Source organism: Rana temporaria, chromosome 5 (assembly GCF_905171775.1).
Source record: "Rana temporaria chromosome 5, aRanTem1.1, whole genome shotgun sequence".
NCBI classification, from domain to species: domain Eukaryota; kingdom Metazoa; phylum Chordata; class Amphibia; order Anura; family Ranidae; genus Rana; species Rana temporaria.
Genome location: NC_053493.1, coordinates 391,301,321 through 391,327,632, shown reverse-complemented (window position 1 = coordinate 391,327,632; position 26,312 = coordinate 391,301,321). Strand labels below are relative to the sequence as shown.

At 45.0% G+C, this 26,312-nt stretch overlaps 1 protein-coding gene across 2 annotated transcripts in view; it reads left to right on the top strand.

Moving 5' to 3' along the window:
- Positions 1-23,234, top strand: part of ATAD2 (ATPase family AAA domain containing 2) — a 69,283-nt gene extending 46,049 nt beyond the window's left edge. Inside the window, exons 21-28 of one of the 2 annotated variants that reach the window (XM_040354923.1) lie at positions 218-414; positions 1,642-1,801; positions 4,354-4,476; positions 5,892-6,041; positions 14,337-14,621; positions 16,960-17,093; positions 20,257-20,385; positions 23,156-23,234. In XM_040354923.1, the coding sequence (XP_040210857.1) occupies positions 218-414; positions 1,642-1,801; positions 4,354-4,476; positions 5,892-6,041; positions 14,337-14,621; positions 16,960-17,093; positions 20,257-20,385; positions 23,156-23,191 (1,214 nt within the window). In that variant the 3' untranslated portion in view covers positions 23,192-23,234. Of the gene's footprint in view, positions 1-217; positions 415-1,641; positions 1,802-4,353; positions 4,477-5,891; positions 6,042-14,336; positions 14,643-16,959; positions 17,094-20,256; positions 20,386-23,155 lie in introns of both variants that reach the window. The other variant, XM_040354922.1, reaches the window with a different exon arrangement.
- The last annotated feature ends 3,078 nt before the right edge of the window (positions 23,235-26,312 follow it).

The following is a 26,312-nucleotide window of genomic DNA, read 5'->3' as shown; positions in this document are numbered from 1 at the left end:
TTTGACACTATATGCATTTGTTCACTCAGTAACACAAGTGCTATTGATTTTTTTTAATCATTTATTTGGTTACTTTATAAATTTTCACTTTGTGGTGTTAGTTTTTTTTATGTATGCTCTTGGGTAGCGCGACTTGAAGTCTTAGCAATAAAATAAAGGTATCCTTACAGCAAAGTTACCATGCGTTGTTTTTTTTTTTTTTTTTTTTTTTTATCAGTTCTCCAAGCTCTTGAGGTGCTGCCAGTGGCTCCACCACCAGAGCCCCGCCCACTTACTACCGAGGAGCTAAAAAGATTGGAAGCACAGGAGGAAGACACGCTCCGTGAACTGAGGGTCTTTTTGAGGGATGTTACCCACCGAATCGATATTGATAAACGATTCAGGGCTTTTACCAAGCCAGTGGACCTTGAGGAGGTAATTGGGATTCATGTCTGTATGACTTGCAGTCTGAAATGGTGAAATGATTGTAATGAAAATACAGAAAGGCTTCATTCTTCTTTTACGACACTGGGCACAGATCCGTTTCAGGGTTTTGCATACTGGGAAAGCTTTTCAATGCACTTGAGCAGGTCTATTTAGTGTGTATGATTGGGCAAGTTTGAAAAAATGAAATCACATATTTATATTAAAGTGATGGTAAAGCTTAAATAATAAAAACGTGTTATACATGCTTGCTCTGGGCTGTGGTTTTTGCACAGAGCAGCCTGGATCCTCCTCTTCTCGGGTCCCCTGCTGGCACTTCTGGAATGAAGTCACTGCTGGATATAAGCCCAGGTTGAATTCACTAGAATCACCAGTTGTCAAGTCCAGGTGGGGTAATGTCGCTGCCTGTGCACGGCATCCTCTGTTTCTGGGGCTCTTTTAGCTCAGAGGGATGTGGGCATGGCCAACTGGTCCTTCTTTTGACCAAGCTTCCTAGAGAACGGGGATTATTTGGGGAGTTTTCTCCATTTTATCCCCTGCTATTATCAATACAAGGCATTTGTGTCTTGGTTATCTGAGAAGTCTCCTCTTCCAATCATCCTTGAATTTTGAAGTTTGGCTGTCTCTGAAGTTTTGACCATCCTGATAGAGGGTCATCCAGTCAAGGTTCAGTTGGACAATCATCTCTAGGTGGCTCAGACAATTATCCAAACATATGTTCTGAAAGGTTGGGTCCCTCTCTTTGCCATTAAGGTACACTCTACTAGGCCTGTGAGTGCTTGTTGGGCTTTTTGGCATCAATCTACTATTTCCCAGATTGGCAAGACTGCCACCTGGTCTTCTGTTCACACATTCTCAAGTTTTACCAGGTGGATGCCGCCAAAAGTGAATTTGCAGGTCATGTATTCTTGGTCTTGCAGCTCCTTCAGGGGGCTTTTTGAGCTGCAGACCTTATTCTGTTTTTTTTGGTCCTGTTGGCTTTTGTTTGATGTGTTGGACTGACTTTGGACCTCCCCTAAGGTAAGGCAAGTGTCCCTCAATGGACACTAAAGAGGATTTTACAGTTTTTAAAAAAATCCTATTTTTCTTCAGGAACAGCCTAAAAAATGTGACTTGGTCTATAGAGGGAGATGGAGGTTTGGTTGTAGTCAGGTCATGCCTTTTCATTTTCTAAACGACTATATTAAATATTTTTTGTAAACATTCCATATTTCTTAGGTTCCAGATTATGTCACAGTGATTGCCCAGCCTATGGACCTCTCAACTGTTATAAGCAAAATTGATCTGCACAAATATCACACTGTGAACGAATACCTGAAGGACATTGATCTTATCTGCAGTAATGCACTGGAGTACAATCCAGACAAGGACCCAGGAGGTGAGCTATTGTATTTCTTTAAGCACTAAAAAAACGCAGCGCTGTGAAAAATATCAATTAAAAAATGGACTTGTATGTGTTTTCAAAAACACAGAATATGTGCGGCCTGTGGAGTCGTGACAAACACATATTAAGATGGACCTAGGTGCACACACACCAGTCCAAACGTGTACAAACAGCAAGTATATGTATATAAAAATTGAATTCACATGCATATAAAGAAACAATACATAAAAATTAGGATGTTTGAAGTCCACATAGAAATGCTCAATATAAAAAATGAATGAAGAGAGATATTCTATATAATCGTAGCTATGCAATGTAGAGTAGCCTTAAATTCCTGTGGATGCAAGAGATGTTCAGCAGCTGTAACACCCAGGAACGTGACTCCAACACTGGGGGGGGGGGTGGGGGAGAGAAATGAATACTCTTACCCCTTGTAGTGGGCACACACGCCGACAGCAGTGGGTCAAACAGGCAAAGACATGATCCACTCAGGCTCACATGCAGCTTGGAGCTCCTATGGAAAGTGACCTCCTATATCCGCGCCAGATAGGGGTATGCATAGACAATTTTAACTCTCCTGCATTGATATCTCCCAACTCCAGATATCCAGACATCAATATCCACCATAAAAAGAAATGAGAAAAGCCTCCACATAGTGCAGATGAATCAGATGGTAGTAATGAAACTTAATTTATTCCAAAAAACTAACACATAAACAATGAAATGGTACAGGCGCCCTGGAAGATGCCTGCAAGATAGTGATCACAAAAAAAAACCCGTATATGGCGTAGTATAGCTTGGAGCAGATTCATGTACCCGACATGTTTTGCCTCAAAGTGCATCAACTGGGGCATGTTGTATTTCTTTCCATTTGTTGAACCCCCCCTGTATTTGACCCGATTTGAATGGGCAGTTTGAATAGGACTTTGCCATCTACAGTGACACCTCTGATTACGAGCTTAATCCGTTTCAGGAGAATGCTCGTAGTACTCGCATATCAAAACGAGTTTCCCCATTTAAGTCAATGGAAACGAAAATATGTTCTGCATTGACTTCAATGGCATGCAATACCGCATGCGGCCAGAGGTGGGGGCCAGAGAGCCTCGGAAACGGACAGAAAGGCCCGAGGACACCTCGGAAAGACTCCGTTCCTGGGGTCGGCTGAGCTGTCCTCGGGCCTTTCCGTGGATTTCCGAACGGCGCCTCTTGGCTCCGAGGGGCCCCCCACCTCAGGCCAAACACGGTACTGCACACCGCTTTGGCCTAATTCCTGCTCGTTTTCGAGACAACAATCGCAAATAGAGTTAGGATTTTTTTTTAAATACAGTGCTTGTATTGCGAAACGCTCATTAACTGCGTTACTCGCAATCCGAGGTTCCACTGTACTTTTAAACTCCTATGGGTAGATGTACTAAGGTGAGATTTAGTTGTTGCTGGATCTTGGTTTTTATTCAAATCTAGTCACATGGTGGATCTTGAGTTTATAAGGACCACCATATAACATTGAAATGGGACTTGATTCCACTTTAGCTTACAAAGTGTTTAAAAAAAATAAAAATTGTGGTGAAGAAAATGGTGTAAAATTAAACTTTTAGTCGTTGGAAAGTCTGTCGCACATACCAAGGCATGCAATCGGAACTAACGACAATCCCTGGAAATAGTTTTAACCCCCAGTGTACAGGGGGTCGTCGGGTTACGAACCCGTTGGACTTTCCTCCTGTTTGTAGATCGGAAATGTTCGTAAGTCGGCCACGAATGCGCAGACCGGCAATTACGGACATTTCCCGAGGCTCCGTCTGGCCGCGCAGAACAGCAGACGGTCCACGGAAAATGGCAGAGCGTCCCCGCATCGCCTGGTTCGTAAGTAGAAGTTCGAAACTCGGGCCTTCGTGAGTCGGGGACCCCCGGTACATGCAATAAAACCACCCGCTGACTGCAATATGTATATGTAGCTTGCAAGTGGTTTACCGGGGTTATGGCTGAAGCTAGCAGCCAGCCATAACCCTAAATTTTTTTTTTTTTTTTTTCACCTTGCGGCTGGCTTCCTCCCATAAAAGTGGTCCAAGTATCTCATCAGTCACTGGATCACTTTCCGAAGCGGCAGAAGGCTAAATCCTCCACCAAACCCCCCATCTTTCTATTTCAAAGGGATGTTTACAATCCTTGTAATAGAAATAAAAGTGGTGAATACATTTTTTTTTTATAAATATAAAGCGCTGCCAAAACATTTTCTGCATAAGCGGATTCACTCATTTACTGTATCTTCTTTTGAATTTATTTTTTTAACTTCATGTGTGCTTTATGCAGAATTAACCACTTTGTGACTGCATTAAGCCCATTGGTGTACAATGTTGCCCCATGCCTGTGTGTATTTATTATATTTATATATATATATATATATATATATATATATATATATATATATATATATATATATATATATATATATATATATATATAAAATACTGATTCATAAGGCACTTCTAAGTTTTAATTTACATTTTTTTTTTTTATTTTGTATTTTTATCCCTTCTTCCCTATTCCAGATCGGATGATCCGCCACAGGGCATGTGCTATGAAGGACACGGCGTATGCAATGATTAAACAAGAGCTGGATGAAGAATTTGAAAAGCTTTGCGAAGAAATCCAGGAATCTCGCAGAAAAAGAGGTCAGACTATATTTCTTTTTTTTATCTTTTTTTTTTTTTTTTTTGTATTCATGACACAAGGTGATCTACTTGATCTTTTTTCCATTCCAGTTGTATTGATAAGCTTTTTCATTTGGGGGGAGGTCTTTGGTTTTATCCAGTAGTGCATATTCCCAGTCAATCCCTTGTAAGGGGGCGTGTTCAACCTTTCCTGGCCAGCAGAATACAATGACTACTGCTAGCAGCTATAACCGCTTGCAATCACATGGAAATTCGACAGATGTATCAGCTTGGGTACTATCAGCCTGCCTATTAGGTGTCAACCAATATAATTTATTCAGGGCAGATACAATACCGATTTTATTTATTTATTTTTTCGGTCACCTTTCAGGCCGATATCGATTTACCAATGTTTTGTATTACACCCATCATATTTTTTTTTTTTTATTTTTTTTTTTCCTGTCACAAGGAATGTAACATTTTTGTGACAGTCAGGCTCCATGTACACGGGACGTTTTTACAACTGCTCCTAAATTATTAAACTTGACAGATATTTAAAACGTCCGTTTTGCGTTTTAGAAGTGTTAAAAAAAAGCCAAAGGCAAAAAACTCCTATAAACTAAACACTGCTAAACCGGGTTACCGCGTTTTTGTTGCGTTTGGCGTCTGAAACGTGGAAATCTTCTGCGTCTGAACACATGTTTTTTTGCTTTCAAAGAAACGCCGTTAAATGCAACTGCCTAAAAACGGCAATCAACAAGACTGTGTACATGGTCACCATAGGATTACATTGAATGAGCTACGTTTAGCAGCGTCCCGTGTACATGGGGCCTAATAGGCAGTGACAGGTACTCTTTATGGAGGGATCATTGGCACTTTTTTTTTTTTTTTCTAATACTTTGAAAAATTTGAATGTTGCATCCCCCCGCCCGCCGATAATAGGTCGACCCCCCCCCCCCCCCCCCCCTTTTACTGCCTATACATCGAATGAAATTCAGCCGTTCCCTGCTGAACTAGTTGAGTTTTTTCAAAAAATGTTCCCATGGACAAATCACAGGTTTGCTTTCAAATGCAAGCATTGGACCCTACTTCAGTGTTTCTCAATTCCAGTCCTCAGGCCCCCCCAACAGGTCAGGTTTTCAGGATTTCCCTCAGATGAAAAGGCTGTGGTGATTACTAAGGCAGTGAAACTGATCAAATCACCTGTGCAAAATAATGGAAATCCTGAAAACCTGACCTGTTGGGGGGGCCTGAGGACTGGAATTGAGAAACACTGCCCTACTTGTACCTGCGTGTGGGTGCACATTCAATATAACCTGCTTTTTACATTGGGAAAAGATGGGTACTTTTTTTTTTTTTTCTTTCTTTAAATCTGTATTCTGTACTAAATGGCTTTTTCCTCCCAAATCAAAACTGTATTACTTTCTTCAACACAGGTTTCGCCACTGCAAAATATGCACCTTCTTATTACCATGTGCCTCCTAAGAACATGAATGCACCAGATGGGAGGAAAGCAGACACAGAGCGTGAAAAATTAAATGCAACGCCATCTGCACCTCCTGTCGCTGCCAGTACACCCAGTGCAAGTGAGTTTATTCCTTATCGTAAATGTCGTAGATGTAGGATACATTTGCAACAGTAAGAATGTCTAGTTTTGTAGTATTTAAACCTGTTACGGCGTACATCATCCTCGAGGTTAAACACAAAATGTATGCATGTGTAAATCACAGTGGTGTATAGATACAAGCACTTGGAACTACATAAAAATCTCATTCACATATTTTAATTAACTTTTTTTTTTTTTTTTTCTTGTCCAGTATGGGACATTTTCTGTATGTAAATGGCCAGCTTATCAAGACTTATATCTGGGATTAATATAAATTAAGATATAAGATAAGGCTGGCTTTTCCACATTCATTACCAATGGCTTACAGTGGGATGGCACCTGGACCCTAGGCAATGATATATTGCCTTGAGGGCCACAAGGTGCAAAAACAGGTCCAGGGCAGTGAACCCCAGCTGGGGGCAGGGAGTCAAGCCCTTAAAAACCTTTGGAGCATAGCCCACTGTGATGGTGGAAGATTGGACCCTCCTGGGAGTTCTGTGGCACAGAATGGCGAGTGCCCTAGTGGTGGTTTACCTGCCTGTTCCCTGTCCACACTCATGCCTGGATTCATGGTTGAAAAGGTGGGCAAAGTATTGTGTGAGTAAACCCCCCCCCCCCCCCCATGTGGTGTTTTGTTTTTAATTTTACAATTATGTGCTTCAATGTTATACTATGTTCTGCATTAAGGGATAGGTTCACCTTTTTAGGGATAATGTTACACCTGTATTTGGGGTGTAACATGCTCCTAATCGCCTCCCACCACCAGGCCACCTCTCCCCATGACAACAGGCAGGGATTTCTCTCCCCTACAGCCACTCTCCCAGTTTTTAAAATGGCGTTCTGTGATTATATAAACATTTAAAAGCCAGAATCTGTAAATTAATAAACCACATGGCTCCTCCTCAAAGACTCTGTTCACATTCTGGCGTTCCGTATCGCCGCAATTTGAATTTTATTGGGAAGGCCATCCTTCTTTTTTTTTTTTTTTTCCTCCTTTGACAGTAGGGTTATATCCGCTTTCATTAGGAGAGTTTAGGCAGAAAAAAAGCACTTAAAGTGTTAACAAACACAAACCTCAGTGCAGCTCCCCCCAGGGGGCGTGACCCCCCCCCCCCCCGTATAACCCACACCCTGCTCTAGTAGCCTTTTTTTTCTTCTGCCCAACGACAAGAGGCAGGCTCTCTGGAGTTCCTGTAACTCTGGAGATTTTTTTCTTGCGATTTTCTCGCTTTTTATTATTTTGTTCCTGCATTTTTGAATCTTGTGATTCTTCTATCAACAGCCGACTGGGTGACAGGCTGGGTCTTGACTCTTGTAGTCCCCCCATGTTCAGCCATCGAGCGTGTGCCGGCCCTCAGCTCGGCTCTGGGTCGTCCACGACAGGCCCCATTGCTCCAGGGGCGGCCGGGGAACTACATGTTCCAGGGCACACATATGACCGGTCTCTATGGCTTTGTCACAGTGTGTCTGGCCGACAGCCATGCCGTTAGTGGATGTTGGTTCTGTCTGGGATACTTCCAGCCGGTGGTCGCAGGACAGGTAAGTAGTGGCCCCTTGCTCAGGTAAGGTGGTATGGCTGGTGTTTTCCCTGGGGAGGTCGACCGAGGGTCCGCCCTGCTTTCCTCTCTCCCCTTCCTCTCCCTCCTTCCCCTGACTGGGTAGTGGCTGTGAAGGGGGGCCTCCTGGGTTTTCTTTATTACCACTGGGGCCCGTGTGTTGTTGGGGGACTGTGTTGTTACTCTGGGGGGTGCTACTGTGTTATATGAGGTGATTTTTACCTCAGACGGTGGCCATCTTGGAAATCTCTTGGTCTCTTGTGACAGTTTTAGTGCTGTGAAAGGCTGTGATTCTTCCCTGAGGTGACTGGCACAGCCAGCACATCAGAGCACACCTCAGGTTTTCAGCTCTCTATGCAGCTGTGTGGGGTGGTGAGTCCCTGGGAGGCCTCTGCTTCTATTTTTGCAGCCAGGAGGTGACCGGTGGGTTGTTCTGTCTTGCAGTACACAGCAGTGGGGCAATATGGAACCTGAACCTGGTGTTTCTGTCCCAGCAATGCCTGAGTTATACTTTAATCCCCCTGCTCCTGCCGCATCTGTTGAGGCAATGTCGGCTGTACTTGAGGCGTTTCTCGCCAGGTTTGAAGCAGCTGGTGCCCAGTAGGGGGGTACAAAGCGCCCCTCCCTGAGCCTGTTTCTGGGGATGTCTCTGACACTGCAGGCTTAACCCACACAGACTGTGAGGATGACTCTGCCTCAGGGTCAGTACATGATAGGGAATTTGTTGGAGCTCTTATTTCTGCGGTGCGTGATACTCATAAACTTGAGGATTTGGCGGGAGCACCAGTTGTGCCGGTCCCTTTTAGGTTTCCACAAACCGCCCAGCACTGCAAAAAAGTATTTCCCTGTGCTCCTTATTTGCAGCATTTGCTATGTGAGGAATGGGACACGCCACAAAGTTTTTGCTGTTCCTAAAAAACTTTGCGGTCCGTTATCCCTTTGAGGAGGACTTAAAAAAAAAAATGGGTCTCTCCTCCGTCAGCGGACCCTCCTGTGTCCAGACTGAGTAAGGCCACCACATTGCCTGTGGTAGGGGCTCCTGCTTTTACGGACCCCACTGATGGGAGAGTGAAGTCTGTGGCCCGCTCTATGTTCACAGTTGTGGGTTCGCTGTGAGACTGGTCGTGGCCGGGTCTCTGGTGTCACAGACACTGACTGAACGGGCAAAGTTGTTGCTGCAGAAGCTGGAGGAGCAGGATACTTCCGAGACCTGCAAGGACCTGGCTGAACAATTGGTTCAGGGTCTAACATTTGTCTGTGAGTCAGCCCTGGATACGCTTCCCTTGCTTTCCAGAGCCTCCACCTATGCAGTGGTACTACGCCGCCTTGTGTGGCTGAAATGCTGGTCTGCGGACCGATCCTCCAAGAAGGCCTTGGTGGATTTGCCCCTTTAAGGGTGAGTGGCTTTTTGGGGCGTCCCTGGATGACCTCATTAAGGATGCCTCAGGTGGTAAAGAGCACACTGCTCCCACAGTCTGGGAAGGGCAAGGAGCCTCGCCGTAGGCAAGGGACCTCTTTTACTACCCCAACGCGTTTTTTCCGTGCGCCCTGTGCAGCAGGAAAAAGTTTGCAAGGTGCTAAGGTGCCCGCTGCAGGGCAGAAACGCCCCTGGTTCCGCAAGCCTAACAAACCTGCTTCCGCATGAAGGTCTACCCCCGCCCGGGTCTCGGGTGGGGGGCCGGCTTCGTAAATTCGCGGCTCGGTGGAGGTGTCTCCCCTCCAACTGTTGGGTTTGCGGAGTAGTTTCCTCGGGGTACAAGATAGTTTATCTCTTGTCCACCAAACAGATTTTTTCCTTCCAACCTCCAGTTTCCTCCGGTTTGCCGGCAGGCTCTGTCAGGGGCTGTCCAGGATTTTCTTGTCAGGGGAGTGATTGTGCCAGTTCCCTTGATGAAACGGTTTCAGGGGTTTTGCTCCAATCTGTTTGTAGCCCCCAAAAAGGAGGGGTCCGTCCAATCCTGGACCTCAAGGCCCTCAATTGCCTTGTCAAAGTGCAAAAATTCAGGATGGAGTAGATTTGCTCGGTAATAGCAGCGCTCCATCAGGGGGACTTCATGGCATCCTTGGATATCATGAACGCATACCTGCATGTTCCCGTATGCACAAGGCACCAGAGATTCTTCGCTTTGCAATCGGGGAGGACCACTTTCAATTTGTGGCCCTCCTGTTCGGCCTGGCCTCGGCACCACAGGTTTTCACCACGGTGCTCGCCCCGATACTGGCCCTGCTGAGACGGCGAGGGATCGCTATCGTGGGGTATCTGGACGACCTTCTCCTGAGAGCTCCTCAGGCTCAGAATTAGAAGAGGACGTGTCTATCACGTGTCAGACTCTCCAAGAGTTCGGCTGGCTTCCGAATATCCAGAAGTCAGTGTTCCGTCTCTGCGTCTGGAATACCTGGGGCTAATCCTGGATTCCGCAGAGGCGAGCGTTTTTCTCCCAAAGGAGAAACTTCAGACTCTGCAATCTGCAGTGCAGCAGTTGTTGACCCAGAAGTGGTCGTCTCTTCGATTCTGCATGAGGGTTCTGGGTCTGATGGTGGCCTCTTTCGAGGCAGTTCCTTATATCAATTCCACACCAGGGAACTACAGAAGAAGATTCTGTCACGTTGGGACAGGCTCCCGTCTTCTCTGGATTACCAGATTCAGTTGTCAACTGGTCAAGTCTTCCCTGGTGTGGTGGCTGACGTCTCCGGTGCTTCGGACCGGGAAGTAATTTCTGCCAGGTCACTGGACAGTGGTCGCGATGGAAGCTAGCCTCACCGGCTGAGAGGGCGTTTGGGGCACCCAGTCAGCCCAGGGGCGCTGGACTCAAAAGTCTCGCCTGCCGATCAATGTTCTGGAGCTCCGAGCACTCAAGCTGTGCCTTGCCGGGTGGTCCCTGGAGCTGCAGGGCCGACCGGTCAGGATCCAGTCCGGCAACGCCACGGCCGTGGCGTATGTCAATCATCAGGAAGGCACATGAAGCTCGGCTGCAGCGCTGGAAGTAGCGCACACCCTTCAGTGGTCTGAAAGGTCCGTTCCGGCTCTATTGGCCGTGTACATTCCGGGTGTTCAGAATTGGCAAGCCGACTACTTAAGTTGCCAATCAGTGGACCCAGGAGAATGGTCACTTCACCCGGAAGTGTTTCGGGGTCTGTGCCAAAAGTGGGGCACTCCAGACGTGGACCTTCTAGCGTCCCGTCTCAACTGGAAGGTGCCACGGTTCATGGCCAGGTCGAAGGACCCGTGGGCAGACGCGTTGGTGGCTCCTTGGGGTCACTATCGACTGATTTACGCCTTCCCTCCTCTGAAGGTTCTTCCTCGCCTGCTGCGCAGAGTAGAAGCCGAAGGGATTCCAACAATCCTGATCGCCCCAGACTGGCCGCACCGCTCCTGGTACGCGGACCTGGTGCGTCTGGTGGCAGACGCCCCCTGTCTACCTCTGAGATCAGATCTTCTGTCGCAGGGTCCGATCTTTCACCCTGCTTTACAGTCGCTGGCTTTAACGGCGTGGATGTTGAGAGGCAGGTACTGATGGACCGAGGCCTGTTAGGCTCGGGGGTCTCTACCATGCTGCGTGCACGGAAGTCTACCTCACGTAGGATTTACCATCGTACGTGGAAAGCCTACATCTCAATGTGTGAGGAGATGAAGTGGCACCCTTGTTCATACGTGGAGTCTAGGATTCTGCTGTTTTTTACAGCGGGGAGTGGATCAGGCTCTCGCCTTGAGTACGGTTAAGAGTCAGATTTTGGCTCTGGCCGTTTACTTTCAGTGACCCTTGGCGGCGCACTCCTTGGTGCGTACGTTTGTACGGTGGTCCGACATGTGGCTCCTCCGGTGTGCCATCCACTACCCCCATGGGACTTGAATTTAGTCCTTTCGGTGCTTCAGGATGCTCCCTTTGGGGACATCCGAAAGATCCCTTTGTTGACTCTGTCACAAAAGATGTTTTTTTTTTTTTCTGGTAGCAATTACGTCGATCAGACGAGTATCTGAACTGGCAGCCTTGTCTTGCAAGGCTCCCTATTTGGTCATCCATAAGGATAAGGTGGTGCTGGGGCCGCAGCCGTCTTTTTCTCTCGAAAGTGGTTTCGGCTTTTCACATTGAGGACATTGTTCTTCCATCCTTATGTCCTCAGCCGAAAAACCAGAAGGAGGGCAATTTACATTCCCTGGATGTGGTTCGGGCCCTACAAGTGTACTTCTCTGCTACGGTTCCGTTCCGGAAGTCGGACTCACTGTTCGTGTCGGTGGCTGGTCCCAGAATAGGTCTGGCAGTCTCGTCAGCCACCATTTCTAGGTGGATACGACAGGTTGTGCTTCAGGCCTATGCCCTGAAGGGGCGGGCGCCTCCCTTTCGGGTTACGGCGCATTCGACCAGGGCGATCGGGGCCTCTTGGGCTTTCCGGCATCATGCCTCTGTGTTACAGAGGGGTAAGGCAGCGACCTGGTCGTCGATCTACACTTTTTCAAAGTTTTACAAGGTGGATGTGTGTGCATCTTCTGATGCCTCCTACGGCCACAGGTGTTACAGGCGGCAGCTTATGGTTGGAGTTCCTCCGTTGAGCAACTCCGGGTTTGTTTGGGGTGTAACCTGTTTTGCTGTGTTATTTTCCCACCCCTCAAATTTTTTGACACTGCTTTGGGACGTCCCTACTGTCAAAGGATGCTGTGTCCGTCTATGAACGGAAGAGAAAATAGGATTTTTGTACTCACCGTAAAATCCATTTCTCTGAGTTCATAGACGGACACAGCACCCACCCCTCCTTTGTTTGTACTGCTTGTTACGAACTGAGGCTACTAGAGCAGGGTGTGGGTTATACCGGGGGGGGGGACCATTTCTGTTCCTTGGGCACTTAAGATTTGACTGCTTATCTCCTGGGCTGTTTAACGGTTTCTGGGTCGGTAATCCTCGGAATTGACCTTTGGGACCATGCTAGGGCTGCAAGGCCAGTCTAGTGTTTGCTTCAGGAATTGGATCCTGCGTTAGGCGCTCACCTAGGCATGTTGCCACATGTTATACTGGTCCAGAGCTTTGGTCTATCTCCATGGTTCAGACCCATTTTGTAGATATGCAAACCGTCATGAAGCCTGAATCCCTAACATGCCCAGCAACATGGACATGGTAGGACAGGGTTCCCTGTTATTTGCCACTCTGTGTAAAGCCAACTGCACAGAGGAGGCAAGTATGATAGGTTTGTTTTAAATAAAAATGAACCTTCTGTTATCTTTTTTTAAGCTTTAAGACTTCAGGGATTTGGTCATATAGATCCTCAAATATGACCTTAGTCAAGATTCCGAAGCCGGTTTTAAAAATCAACTCGGGTGAGGGTAACTGAATCCCTGCTGGACAGGTAAACATCCTTGTAATAAGTCAGCAGCTTAAGTATTTGTTCTCCCAAGAAAGTGATTTAAAGGAAATGAATGAATGAAAAACTTATATAGCGCGGCCCATGCAAACTAAATCACCTCTGGGCGCTTGTTGTTCCTGTCTCTTGACATCAAAAGAGCAGAGTTTTGATCAGTCTTCTGAAGGCCAGGTGGTTTTCCTCCAACCGAATGCTGGTTGGTAAAGCGTTCCATAGTCTAGGACCTTGGAAAGCAAACCTTCTTTCTCCTTTGGACTTGTATCTTACTTTGGGTACCTTGATCAGATTTTGGTCAGTGGATCGCAGAACGCGATTGGAATTGTGGGGTTCTATCTTGTCGCAAAGATATTGCGGAGCCTTCCCATGGATTCACTTATGCGTCAGACAGAGTGCTTTAAATGCAATTCTGTCTTTTACTGGCAACCAGTGAAGGGTTCTCAACGAAGGTGAGATTGATTCCCATGGTTTTTTCCCAGTCACAAGTCTGGCGGCCATATTTTGAACGACTTGCAGACAAGAGATTTGGTACTTTGGGAGTCCGAGGTAAAGGGCATTTGCATAGTCCAGTCTGGAGTTCACAATTGTTCCCACCACGAATGCTACGTCTTCTTTGGGGATAAATGGAATAAGTCTGCGTAGTAGGCGCAACAGATGGTGAGATCCGCTGACTACTGACCCTATTTGTGCATCCATTGTCATGTAGGTGTCGAAGATGACCCCGAGACTTTTGACTTTGGAGCTAGGGGTGATGATTTGGCCCAGAATGGGCGGGGGTGTCCAGGTTGGTGCCAGTTGACTCTTGCGGCTGGCGTGAAACATGAGAAGTTCTGTTTTAGAGCTATTGAGTTTAAGATAACTCTTAGTCGTCCAGTTTTCTATCAAAGAGAGACATTTCCCTAAACTGAGATGATGATCCTTTTTGTTACAGATGCGAAAATACAATTGCGTATCGTCTGCATATGAGTAATAGAGTAGTTCTTGGCTACTGATGATTTCAAAGAGAGGGCGAAGATAGATGTTGAAAAGCACCGGCGACAGGGGGGACCCTTGGGGGGACTCCACATGACACTGTGCGCTTTTCAGACGTGAAAGATCCAAGTAAACCAAAATTCTCCCCAACCCCCTCCCTCCCCCACACACACTTCTGCATTACACACAGCCACATTGTCATCCTGTGGAGAAGGGTGGTGTTGGGGTGAATGTGTAGTCTAATAATTGGAACAGTGATGTCTTTATGCCAGCTAGTACTTTAAGATTTTTTTGCAACTTTTTTCTATTATAAGTTGAAATTTTGTGGGGGTTATTTTGCTTATTTTTCCTAGTACTGAAATTGTTACTAACTTTCAACCTTGCCCTGAAAAATGCAGGCAGGAGGAAACTTAGACGGCGGAGCCGCTGGAGCGCTGGCGTGTGTTCTAAAAAGAAGAAAGTACCAGCTGTTCGTGGTGAAAAAAGCTATGAAGCAGGGAGTGAAGCGGATCCTAAGGAGTCCAGCCTAGAGCAGACTGAAATAGAACTCCTAGACGAGTCCTCAATGGAAACGGAAAATTCTAATCTTGACATCAGTGGCATAGAGAAGGAAGTGGAGAATGCAGATCCTTCCGGGGAGCTTGGAAAAAGACACGAGGAAGTCCCAGCGGCGGCATTAAATGGTGATCATAAAGACCTAAATGGTATGTGAAGGCATTTTACTGTTGCAATTGGCCGTGACTAAAGTGGAGCCCTGCTTGAAACTTAAAGCGTTTGTAAACCTGGAAAAAAATTAAAGCTCCTGCTCCTCTAAAGCGTGTTATACAGCACCGTGTCATTTTGGGCCCACTGTAACACCTGAAATACCTGGCTTTTTCTAAAATTTTCCTCCTGCAAGGCTATTTAAAATGCCTGAACATCTTAAAAAAAAAAAAAAAAAAAAAAAATAGGGATTTGGTCACACCATATGGCTGTATGGTGCTTAAGCCCACTTGCTGCCACAAAGTACCCCACGATTAGTGGGTCCTACGCTATCCATAGAATGGAAGATCCTGCTTCTCTGAACCATGGAAGAAAAACACTCCTATATGGGAGAACTAAAGGACGCCTCCTATAACAGGTGGGCAATGATAAGGGAGTGGGGTGCTTCTGCCCAAAAGGATTTGGGCAGAATCCATACAATAGACCAGGGGTGTCCAAACTTTTTTCAAAGAGGGGCAGATTTGATGAAGTGAACAAGCGTGAGGGCCGACTATTTTGCCTTCTTTGAACCATTAAAATTTGGTCTGTGTTCCTCCTAGCACTAATACACTGCCCAACCAGAATTCTCTTGCCTTTGTGACTGTTTGGTGAAGAGATGAGCTTGGGCGTGTTATTTGGATATACTGTATATATCTCTTTTGTGGCCTCAACGAATCCCTGAGCACTGCTCAGGACTAAGGATGAGCTTGGGCGTGTTATTTGGATATACCGTATTTATCTGCGAATAATACACACGGGCTTACCATTGCCATGAATGCAGCCTCACCATTGTAATCAATGCAGCCTTACATGTGCCATGAATGCAGCCTGATCGATGCCCATCTGCTGCCTCGGAGGGGACAGGACGAGTGCCAACAGATTACAATCAAAAGAATCTCTCTTGTTTACTCTGTGACCTCTTTAATACAAAGTCCTGCCTCCTATGATAGACAGAGGAGTCGTCCAATGCCAGCCCAGGAGATGGGACTTCCTATTACAGACGTCGCTGAGTAAACAGGAGATTCTATTCATGTAATCTGATGGCGCTCGTCCCGCCCCCTCCATGGCAGCACCGATAAATACTGTATAGATAGTTTGTGGCCTTGGGGGCCACAAACCATATTTTATATCCAAATCCCCAGGTTGGCCGCAATTGGCCCGCGGGCCGGACTTTGGACATGCCTGCAATAGACCAACAAAGATTTGGGGGGCTCACCCTGAAAGATGCATTAAAGATGGTGCAGCCATAAACGGAAACAAATATTACAGCACACACATGCAAAAAATGACATTTAACTCCTGCTATACACCGAAGGCCTTTTATCTTAAAGGGGTTGTAAAGGTACATTTTTTTTATTTATTTTTTCCTAAATAGCTTCCTTTTACCTTAGTGCAGTCCTCCTTCACTTACCTCGTCCTTTTGATTTTGCTTTTAAATGTCCTTATTTCTTCTGAGAAATCCTCACTTCCTGTTCTTCCGTCTGTAACTCCACACAGTAATGCAAGGCTTTCTCCCTGGTGTGGAGTGTCGTGCTCTCTCCCTCCCTTGGACTACAGGAGAGTCGGGACGCTCTCTACGTTGCAGATAGAGAAAGGAGCTGTGTGTTGGTGGGCGTCCTGACTCTCCATGATACCTTTACAACCCCTTTAATGCATCGAATGTATTAAGATTAAAAAAACGTTCTGCCTTTACAAGGTGTGTGTGTGTGTGTGTGTGTGTGTGTGTGTGTGTGTGTGTAAAAAAAAAATATATCCCCAATTTTTTGTTTCACATTAACAGTTAGGAAATAACATTGTTCATTTTGGACACTACTACTGTTAGGATGCAAGTTTAAAAACAATATTACATGTTTGAAATGAAGAATATAATTTTAAGCCCCCATTCACACCTAAGCGTTTTTACGCCTGTAGTGCTACGCCGCTGCCGCCAGAGGGATGAATACACATGTCCCTCTATGGAGATGGTTCACATCTCCACGCTGAACGCCTGCCGTGGTTTTCGGCGTTCGGCTAGGAGATGGGAAGCATCTCCATAGAGGGGGTCAATCTGGGGCACATCTAGGCGGACAATACCGGCGTTTTTTCGCGGCAAATCGCGGTACAAAACGCCGCTATTTGTACCGCGATTTGCGGCGACAAAACGCTGCGAATTTGTCTGCCTAGGTGTGAATGGAGCCTTAAGCTGATTTGAGGTTTTCATGCCCAGATAATAGGCTGATCACCTGATTTTATTTATTTTTTGTCACTGAAAAGTGAATTAAATTTCAATATTGATTTTAGATGCGTGCGTTCTGAGAATGACCCGTGGAAGACAAATGCAAGTGGAACAGCAGAGCCTTATAAGCGTGAATACAATTATGGATGTCCTCTCTGAGCCGGTGCCGGAATTCTACGTGGATCACCAGAGCCTTAAGGCAAGTTTCTCTGTTTGCGTATGGCTATGCATGTTTTTTTATTTTTTTTATTTGACCAATAAAAATAATGTGCAAAAAAATATATAAGGACTGTCTTTGCGGATGTCCTTGGTTGTTACCTACCCAGATCAATGTAGCAAGTGAAGTCCACTTTCATGACTGTTCGGTCAGTCATCTGATATTCAGTCAGAAGTATGGTTGTCAATGCTAACTTCTTGACAGACGTGTTGTCGTCACCAGGCAGACGGCAATAAAACATTCAGGCGTTCTACCCTACCCCAATTTCCTAAAAATGTTTGTTCCCATTGTAGCTGCAAGTGTTCCTGGTCAGGGAGCAGCCCAGCTCTGACACCACCTACCTCCGCAGTGTTCAATGGGCTATGTTGGACTGCGTGTGTGTTTTTAAACTGTGCTGGTAGCTCAGGGTTTTTAAAGCGGTACTAAACTCCGCTTTTCCACTTGTACCTCTATCGGTAAGGCTTGCCTGTAGGTACAGTGAATATTTCCTAAACCTGCGCCGTTTAAGAGATATTTACATATGTAGCGGCTGAAATCATCACCAGCGCACTGCTCTCTCAATGGATAGCGCACTCAAGTGTGTTGTCTATGGAGGATGCTGTGCACCAATCATGGCTCCGATGTGTGGGAGTGGCGTCATTGCAGCCCGGCCATTCAAATGACCAGAACTAACTGTAACGGAATGACCCGGGACATCCAGAGACTTTGTGAGGATGGGGGATACTCCTGTGTCAGCGTCACTGATAACTCTTGGGTCTGAGTCCACCCTGTGCCTTTTGGGCATGGGGTGGCAAGGGAATCATAATTCATGTATTACATGAGATAGGACATCAATAATAGTTCATATTGCAGGATCTTGAGAGATTGCAAGATGTTGGCCCAACCAGTCAATAGTGACTCATTTCTAGTGACATGCTAATTGCATCAGGGCTTGGAAGACATTCCATTGTCCTTGTGTAAAGGTGTTGTAACGGACAGGTGTTAATCCCAGGTCTGCTCCCAGAACTCTAATTATGCATACTAAATACTGCTTACGTGTGATAACACTGTCTAGAACCTATTGATCCTCAGAGGTGTCAAGCTGTATGCGGAGACGGAGTGGGTGAAGGTGTTTTGTTATTAATTAAGGAATGTTTAGTAATTAGCCTTAGTGTGTGATTAGGGGGGTGGAGATCTCATTGTTGCTTTAATGCCTGGTACTGTATATAAGACTGAGAAGAAACAATTAAAGTGGTATTACATTTGGAACAAGTACAGAGCTGTGTGTCTTGATTCTGGGAAAATGGCATGCCTGCTGGTTTGTCTGTGTGTCAGATGAGCTGTTGTCGTGGATGGAAGGTCGTAAACGGTGGTGACCGTTACACTAACAAACCCTGAAGGAAGACCAGATGAAAGATTTGTCAGTAGTGATGTGTAACTGGAGGGATCCATTTTACAGACAAATGTGCTATATGCCGTAAATACTAGCACATTATGCTCTTAATTTGCAGGGTAATTGATTTTGGGTGACCCTTTACTACCACTTTAACCCTTTTTTACCTTGAAGGTAGAGGCATATTAAAGTCCAGCCAAAGCTCATTTGTCTGGACTTCTCCGCCTATGGATCACAAGAGTGGTACGTTTTGCACTCTTGCTACCCGTTTTTCAGCAGATATCAGTCCAGGCACTGTGTCACCCCGACAATCGAAGTCTGGATCCGCCCACATGCCTGGACTGAGACCCTTTTTTAGTCCCTCAGTTAGCCGCTGAGAGTCTGGTACGGCCCCCTCCACGGCTCAGCGCTCCAGAGAGCAAGGAGGGAGACGAGGAGAAAGCTGTGACTGACTACAGCTCTCTGCTCACGGAGCTCTGAAAACCGAGTGATCGGCGGTCTTTGATTGCTCTGTTCTTGTTGTGGAGGACCCAGTGAACAGATGCTGCACTGGAACGATGCTGCATCCACCTAGGTAAGCATGATTGTTTTTTTTTTTTTTATGTATTTATTGTATATGTAGCCTGCATTACAGAAGAGGGTTCAGTTGTGTGAGATTTGTTTTAAATCTTTAACGTCATAAGGTGTGTGTGTGTATGGATATATAGATATATATAGATATATAGATAGATATATATAGATAGATATATATAGATAGATATATATATAGATAGATATATATAGATAGATATATATAGATAGATATATATAGATAGATAGATATATATAGATAGATATATATAGATATATATAGATAGATAGATATATATAGATAGATATATATAGATATATATATATATATATATATATATATATATATATATATATATATATATATATATATATATATATATATATATATATATATATATATATATATATATATATATATATATATATATGGCTGTGCGTTAAACGCGATATTAACGGCGTTAACGCAAACCCATGTTAACGCCGTCAATATTTTTGTCGCGCGATTAACGCGGGGGGCTCGGGGTGGACGTGCAGAGTGTGCAGCGGCGCGGCTTACCATCTCGCTGGATTCACAGGCAAGTTACTCACCTTGTCCCTGGATCCAGCGATGCCACCCCGCTGTGTGATTGGCGATGCCACCCCGCTGTGTGATCGAGCGGGTCCTCCTTGCTTGGCGGGTCCTCCTCGCTCGATTCACAGTGTCTGTGTGCCGCCGATCTCCGTTCCCTGCGACGTTACGACGCACGGGAGCGGAGAACGGCGCCAAATTCAAAAAAGTAAACAAACACCTTACATACAGTAATCTTATAGATTACAGTACTGTATGTAAAAAATACACACCCCCCTTGTCCCTAGTGGTCTGCCCAGTGTCCTACATGTACTTTTATAAAATAAAAACTATTCTTTCTGCCTGAAAACTGTAGATTGTCCAAAAGTGTCCCTTTATGTCAAAAATGGTTTTAGATCAGCTAGAAAACAGCGATCATAAATTATAATCACTTGCAGAATTGTGCAATATTTGTGGGGAAATTCGTCATAAATTAGATAGATTAATCGTGAGTTAACTATGACATTAATGCGATTAATCGCGATTAAAAATTTTAATCGTTTGACAGCACTAATAAATATATATATTCTCTATCCAAAACATTGTACCATTGCAAATGTATGTAATGTGGTGTTGTTTTTATTTTATTTTAGGAACTGTTACAAAAAGTTGTGAGTAAAACACATGGATATAATGTACTGCAACTGGAAAAGTTGTACGCCATGCTGAGTCAGTGTATTTACAGACATCGTAAAGACTACGACAAATCTTCGTTAATAAAGGTATAGTATAATTTTGTGAGCCATTGGTGTCCCTTTTTAACCACTTCAATACCAGGCACTTCCTGCCCAGGGGGCTGTGCCGCATGACTGAGATTGGCTTTCACATGATTGTAAAGTTTTCCATTTTACCCAACGCCCACAGAATTGTTTACATTTTGGCACGCATATATGCAGCCTCTCTGCGTTAAGTCCCACCCGCCGAGAGGCCGCATGTATGCGTACAGCCGGCGCAAAGAGGTTAATTGCTATATGGCAGAAAAACCCCAAGCGTATCCCTTGCAAAGGAAAGAATACATCTCCAGCTGTGGATGAAGTAAGCAATGAAAATGTGGAATGGCTTTCAATGAGCCTGTACCTTCACATAGAGCAGGGGTCTCCAAACTTTCTAAACAAGGGCCCAGTTTACTGTTCAGACTTTAGGAGGGCTGGACAGTGGTAGCAGAAAAGGTCCTGACTTCAGTGGGGAAAAAAAGAATGCCCCCACTGTTTCAGTAATTGCGCCCCATTATTGGTGTAAGTGGAAGGAATTGTGCGCTATCGTTGATATCATTGGGCCCCATCATTGGTGTCATTGTGCGGAATTGTGGCCCATCGTTGGTGTCATTGTGCGGCATTGTGCCCCATAGTTGGTGTCATTGTGTCCCATAGTTGGTGTCATTGTGCCCCATAGTTGGTGTCATTGTGCCCCATAGTTGGTGTCATTGTGCCCCGTAGTTGGTGTCATTGTGCCCCATAGTTGGTGTCATTGTGCCCCATAGTTGGTGTCATTGTGCCCCATAGTTGGTGTCATTGTGCCCCATAGTTGGTGTCATTGTGCCCCATAGTTGGTGTCATTGTGCCCCATAGTTGGTGTCATTGTGCGGGAATGTGCCCCATTGTTGGTATCCGTGGATGAAACGGTGCTTCAATGGCTGGATAAAAGCAAGCAAGGGGCTGTATTTGACCCCCGGGCCGCAGTTTGGAGACATCTGACAGAGTACACAGTTATGAAGGCTTTTTTTTCTCTCTGTGAAAGCAGATTGGGCCACATGTTATCAGTGTTTAAGTGGAGGTTCACCCAAAATCATAATTTTTAACATTAGATTGAGGCTCATTTTGTCTAGGGGAATCGGGTGTTTTTTTTTTTAAATCGAAGCAGTACTTATCGTTTTAGAGAGCGATCTTCTCCGCTGCTTCCGGGTATGGGCAGCGGGACTGGGCGTTCCTATTTGATTGACAGTCTTCCAACGGTCGCATACATCGCGTCACGATTTTCCGAAAGTAGCCGAACGTCGGTGCGCAGGCACCGTATAGAGCCGCACCGACTTTCGGCTACTCGTGACGCGATGTATGCGACCGTCGGAAGCCTGTCAATCAAATAGGAACGCCTAGTCCCGAAGACCATACCCGGAAGCGGCGGAGAAGATCGCTCTCTAAAACGGTAAGTACTGCTTCGATTTAAAAAAAAAAAACACCCGATTCCCCTTGACAAAATGAGCCTCAATCTAATGTTAAAAAAAAATTTCGGGTGAACTCCCGCTTTAATTTTGGCAGCAAATTTCGATTTTAGTTTTTAGGACTAAAATGGCATTTTAGTTTTAGTCCCATTTTAGTCTTCTGCAAATGTTTTAGTCATATTCAGTTGACTAAATCTCCAGTACATTTTAGTCTACTAAACCTAATTTTAGTAGTCTAAAATATAATGGGTGTAATTAAATTGTAATGCATTAGTTAACATTTCTCTACAATTTCCAAACTCATTATATACTGCTAGAGTGAAAAATCTCATGTTATTTATGGTAATGAGGTCTGAACATGCACTACAGACCAATGTTAGTTTTGAAGTCAAATTTCAATTTAGTTTTAGACTAAAATGGCATTTTAGTTTTAGCTGTATTTTAGTCATCTCAATTTTTTATTTTTTTTTGTTTTAGTTACCGTATTTATCGGGGTATTGCGCGCTCCGGAGTATAGCGCGCACCCCTAAAGTGGACCCGCATTCCTGTAAAATAAATACATTTTAGTACACAGTTTTGGTGTCTTGCACGGCGGCGTCGTCTGCAGCTTCGGGTGTCCTCTTCGTCGGGTCCGGCGTCCTTCTGGGGTGTCCTCCCCGCTCGATCCCCGCGCCGAGTTTGAACACGGCGCCGGCATATACAGAGCGCAGTACACTCGGGTATAGTCGGGCAGGCTCGGCTACTCTCGCGCTCACGTCCAGGACGTGAGCGCGAGAGGAGCGGAGCCTGCACGAGTGTACTGCACTCGGTATATGCCGGCGCAGTGTTCAAACTCTGCACCGGAAAGCGGGTATCGCGCACCCACAATTTAGCCCTGATTTTCAGCGCAAAAAAGTGCGCGGTATACGCCGATAAATACGGTAACTAAAATAGTATTAATTTAGTCGACAAAATTAACACTGCATTTTATTGTGTTTGAGCTTAGCCTGGATGATCACCCTACATATAGATTGTAGACCTGGTGCTACACATGAATTCATCTTAAAATCACTTTCAGCTGTGCTGCCCCCTACCTCTAATTCCAGATCTTCTTGTCCATACATGAAATAAGTAGCATTTGATGGATGAAGGGGCTGAAATAAAGCTAATGCAGTACCCACATCTGGGTAAATGTAGGCCAGAATGGCGTATTGCCCCCAACAATATCCAACCTATACTCAGATCATGCCATAAGACCGTTATCTAATAATGTATTGTCAGATTGTTATATTTAAATGCTGCTTTAAACCCTACTTAGTAATAATCCTGTAACTTTTTTTTTTTTATTCCTTTAGGAAATGAGACACGAAGTTGAAAATTTCAGGATCTGACATCACAACTTTATCTGTTTTATTAAACTGCCTTAATGTTTTATATGCAATGTTTACTTGTACATATATGCTGTAACATGTGAAAGATATTGGGGGGAGATATTCATGGGGGTATGACATTGTACTGTATATATTTATGTTGCTGATATGTTTATTTTTTGAGTGTATACTAAAGAGGCAAAACCACAGTCAAGCAACATGAAGGGTATTCTGGGCCAATGAGCTTAAGTGAATCTATGTGCTTTAAGTGTGCACATTGGCCACAGATGTTCATTGTAGACACCTAGATGTGTGCGGAGAGAAACTGGAGTCTTCCAAATGGCCGCTAACCTTTTTCAGGTCTGCAATGTCGGCATAGATACTAACTTGGTCTTCTGAGCAATTGCCTTGGAACATGTATTCAGCAAACTAAGTCAGCCCCCCCTGATTTTGTTTTAAATTTGTGGCCTAATGAAATGAAGGCTATAGGACTGGTATGACCGCCATGCAAGAAGAATTTTCAGAAATGCAATAAGGGCAGCCTCCATGCGTTGAGCAGCAAAGGTTCCCATTTACACCTGATTCACACCTATGCATTTTAAGTGCTTTTTGCAGATTTGCGCTATGGTCCATTTAACATGGTTTCCTATGGAACACGTTCTGTAGTGCAAAATGCAAAAAACACTGACCATGCATAAGCGTGAATCCAGCCTTAGACCCCTTTTACACTGGGGCGCTTTTCAGGTGTTTTAGCGCTAATAATAGCACCTGAAGAGCGCCCCCCCGGTGTCGAAGCTCGAGTGCGCGTTGCGCTTACATGATGATGGGGGGGGGGGGTCCTGCAAGCAGCATCTTTGGGGCGGTGTATACACTGCTCCCAAAGCGCCCTGCCCATTAAAATGAATGGGCAGCGCTGCAACATGGCACTTTTAACCCTTTCTTTGGCCGCTAGCGGAGCTTAAAAGCTCCGCTAAAACTAACAACGCTTTACCGCTAATGCCGACACCGCGCCAGTGTGAAAGGGCTCTTAAGCTTCAGTGTATCTGGAGAAGCTCAAGCCCTGGGGTGCTTTGAGTAGCTGGAGCTCTGTCTGTCCTGTACAGTAAGTGCTGGTACCTGAGTGGTAGGAATGTGGCCAATCAGAAGCAAAGTATGGGTTGGTTTTAAAGGATGACAGAATTTTAAAACACTTCATATCTTTAATGGTTTCTTGGTGTTCTTGAATACAATAAAATGTGCCATGTGCAAGTATAACTTTTTGCCTATTCTTTCCCTGTAAAGGGCTATTTTATCGCAGGTCCAGGCCAGTATAAACCTTTACATTTGACCTGTTTTGCCTGCTGTGTAGTGAGGGATGTGTCTTCAGATCAGGGCTGAGAATGAGGAGGATAATGGACATGCCTCTAGATAAGCATTCTCTGAAACACATTGGATCACTGAGAGCAGTGGGCCTTTTTGAAAGTCTACTTTTGTAGGTAAGCCAAACTTGATTCGAATCTCGGCCGGTTCAGCAGGGAGCGGCCGAGATTCAAACTGTGTATCGGCAGGCAGATTGTACCCAAGTCGATCTATTGATTTGATTTGGGTACAACCAGCATGTTGGATTTTTGCATGTGGCCGCTAACCATCGCTGTGTTCTCCTGGTGGGGACGGCTCCCTCAACACCGAAAGAACACAAACTTCATGGGAGCCTTCCCCCATCAACACTGACTGCAAACATTGAGATTTTTTTTTCAACCTGTGGTTGCAGTAAAAAAAAATTGTATCCCCTTTGGCCAGTTTAACAGGAGTTGTTACAAACATCCGATTTGTGATCCTATTTTGTTTTTTTTATGCTTGCTCTAGTAAATCAGGCCCTGTCTTTAATGCCTGGGGCCATAAGTGATTTCTATATTGCATGTGTTTTTTATATATTGTGTTTTTTTTTTTTGGGTGAACAGAATTTCTTCATTCACGGTCCTGGTCTGCAGACATCTTTCTATATAGCACAGTGCTGGCTGCAGACATTTTGAAAGTGACTAGAATGTAATACTGGCTTCATCCTGCAAATTCTCTTCTCAGACCACGGGGGAAAGAAGAGAGGCAAGAGGGTTATATTTGCAAGTTTCTTGTGTTCCTGGATATATTAAAATTTATATTCTGTTAAAGCTACAATTATTTTAAAATGTGTCTCGCCAATAATTTTATTATAGTGTTTTAAATAGTAGGGGAGGTTTAGAACCAGTGTTTTTTTCCCAAAATATTGGGTTGTTTGTATGCTATTCATGGCAATAGTAGTCAGCCATGGGCGTCCGCTCATAGGGTTAAAGGGGGGGGGGGGCGCGATTGACCCCCCTGGAATCGGCAAGGGTCTGCCATGCTCGCATCTGTAGCTGTGCTGACTCTCTCTGTGTTTGTGCAGTCGGCTCCACAGCTGTTGCAAGATCAGTGTCACGGAGCTTACAGAGCTCTTTAATGCCACCTCTGGCCGCTTCCTGTATGTGCGCCCTTGTGTTTGCTGCCTGTAATGTATTTTCAAAGGGACATGTGGAAACAGGACTTGGGAGAAGGAAGACCACCGTGACCTTACAAGTGGGGGCACTTGTTTGTTCAGCACAGTGAGGCTGCATATCATGGGCACATGCCTGCGCTTTATGGGATAATGACTAAGCCCCTCCCCTCCATGACATTGTCAAAGAAGCGGAGCATAGGTGACCATAAAATGATGCCCCCCCTGGAAAAAGTTCTGCAGACGACCATGTAGTCAGCTCTTTTTATATAGGGAGCCCCAACATCAATGGGCCACATTTAACCACTTCAGCCTCGGACCATTTGGCTGCCAAATGACCGGGCCACTTCTTTGCGATTCAGTACTGTTGCTTTTAACTGACAATTGCGCGGTTGTGCGACGTGTCTCCCAAACAAAATTAATGTCCTCCCCCTACACACAAATAGCTTTCTTTTGGTGGTATTTGATCACCTCTGTGGGTTTTTATTTTTTGCGCTATAAACAAAAATGGAGCGAAAAATTTTGAATAAAAAAATAGCAATATTTTGTGCTCTTTGCTATAATAGCCTCATTTTTTTTTTTTTTTTTTTTTTTTTATAACTACTTAAGGACCCCCCACTGTATATATACGTCCTCTTTTTAAACATGGATATC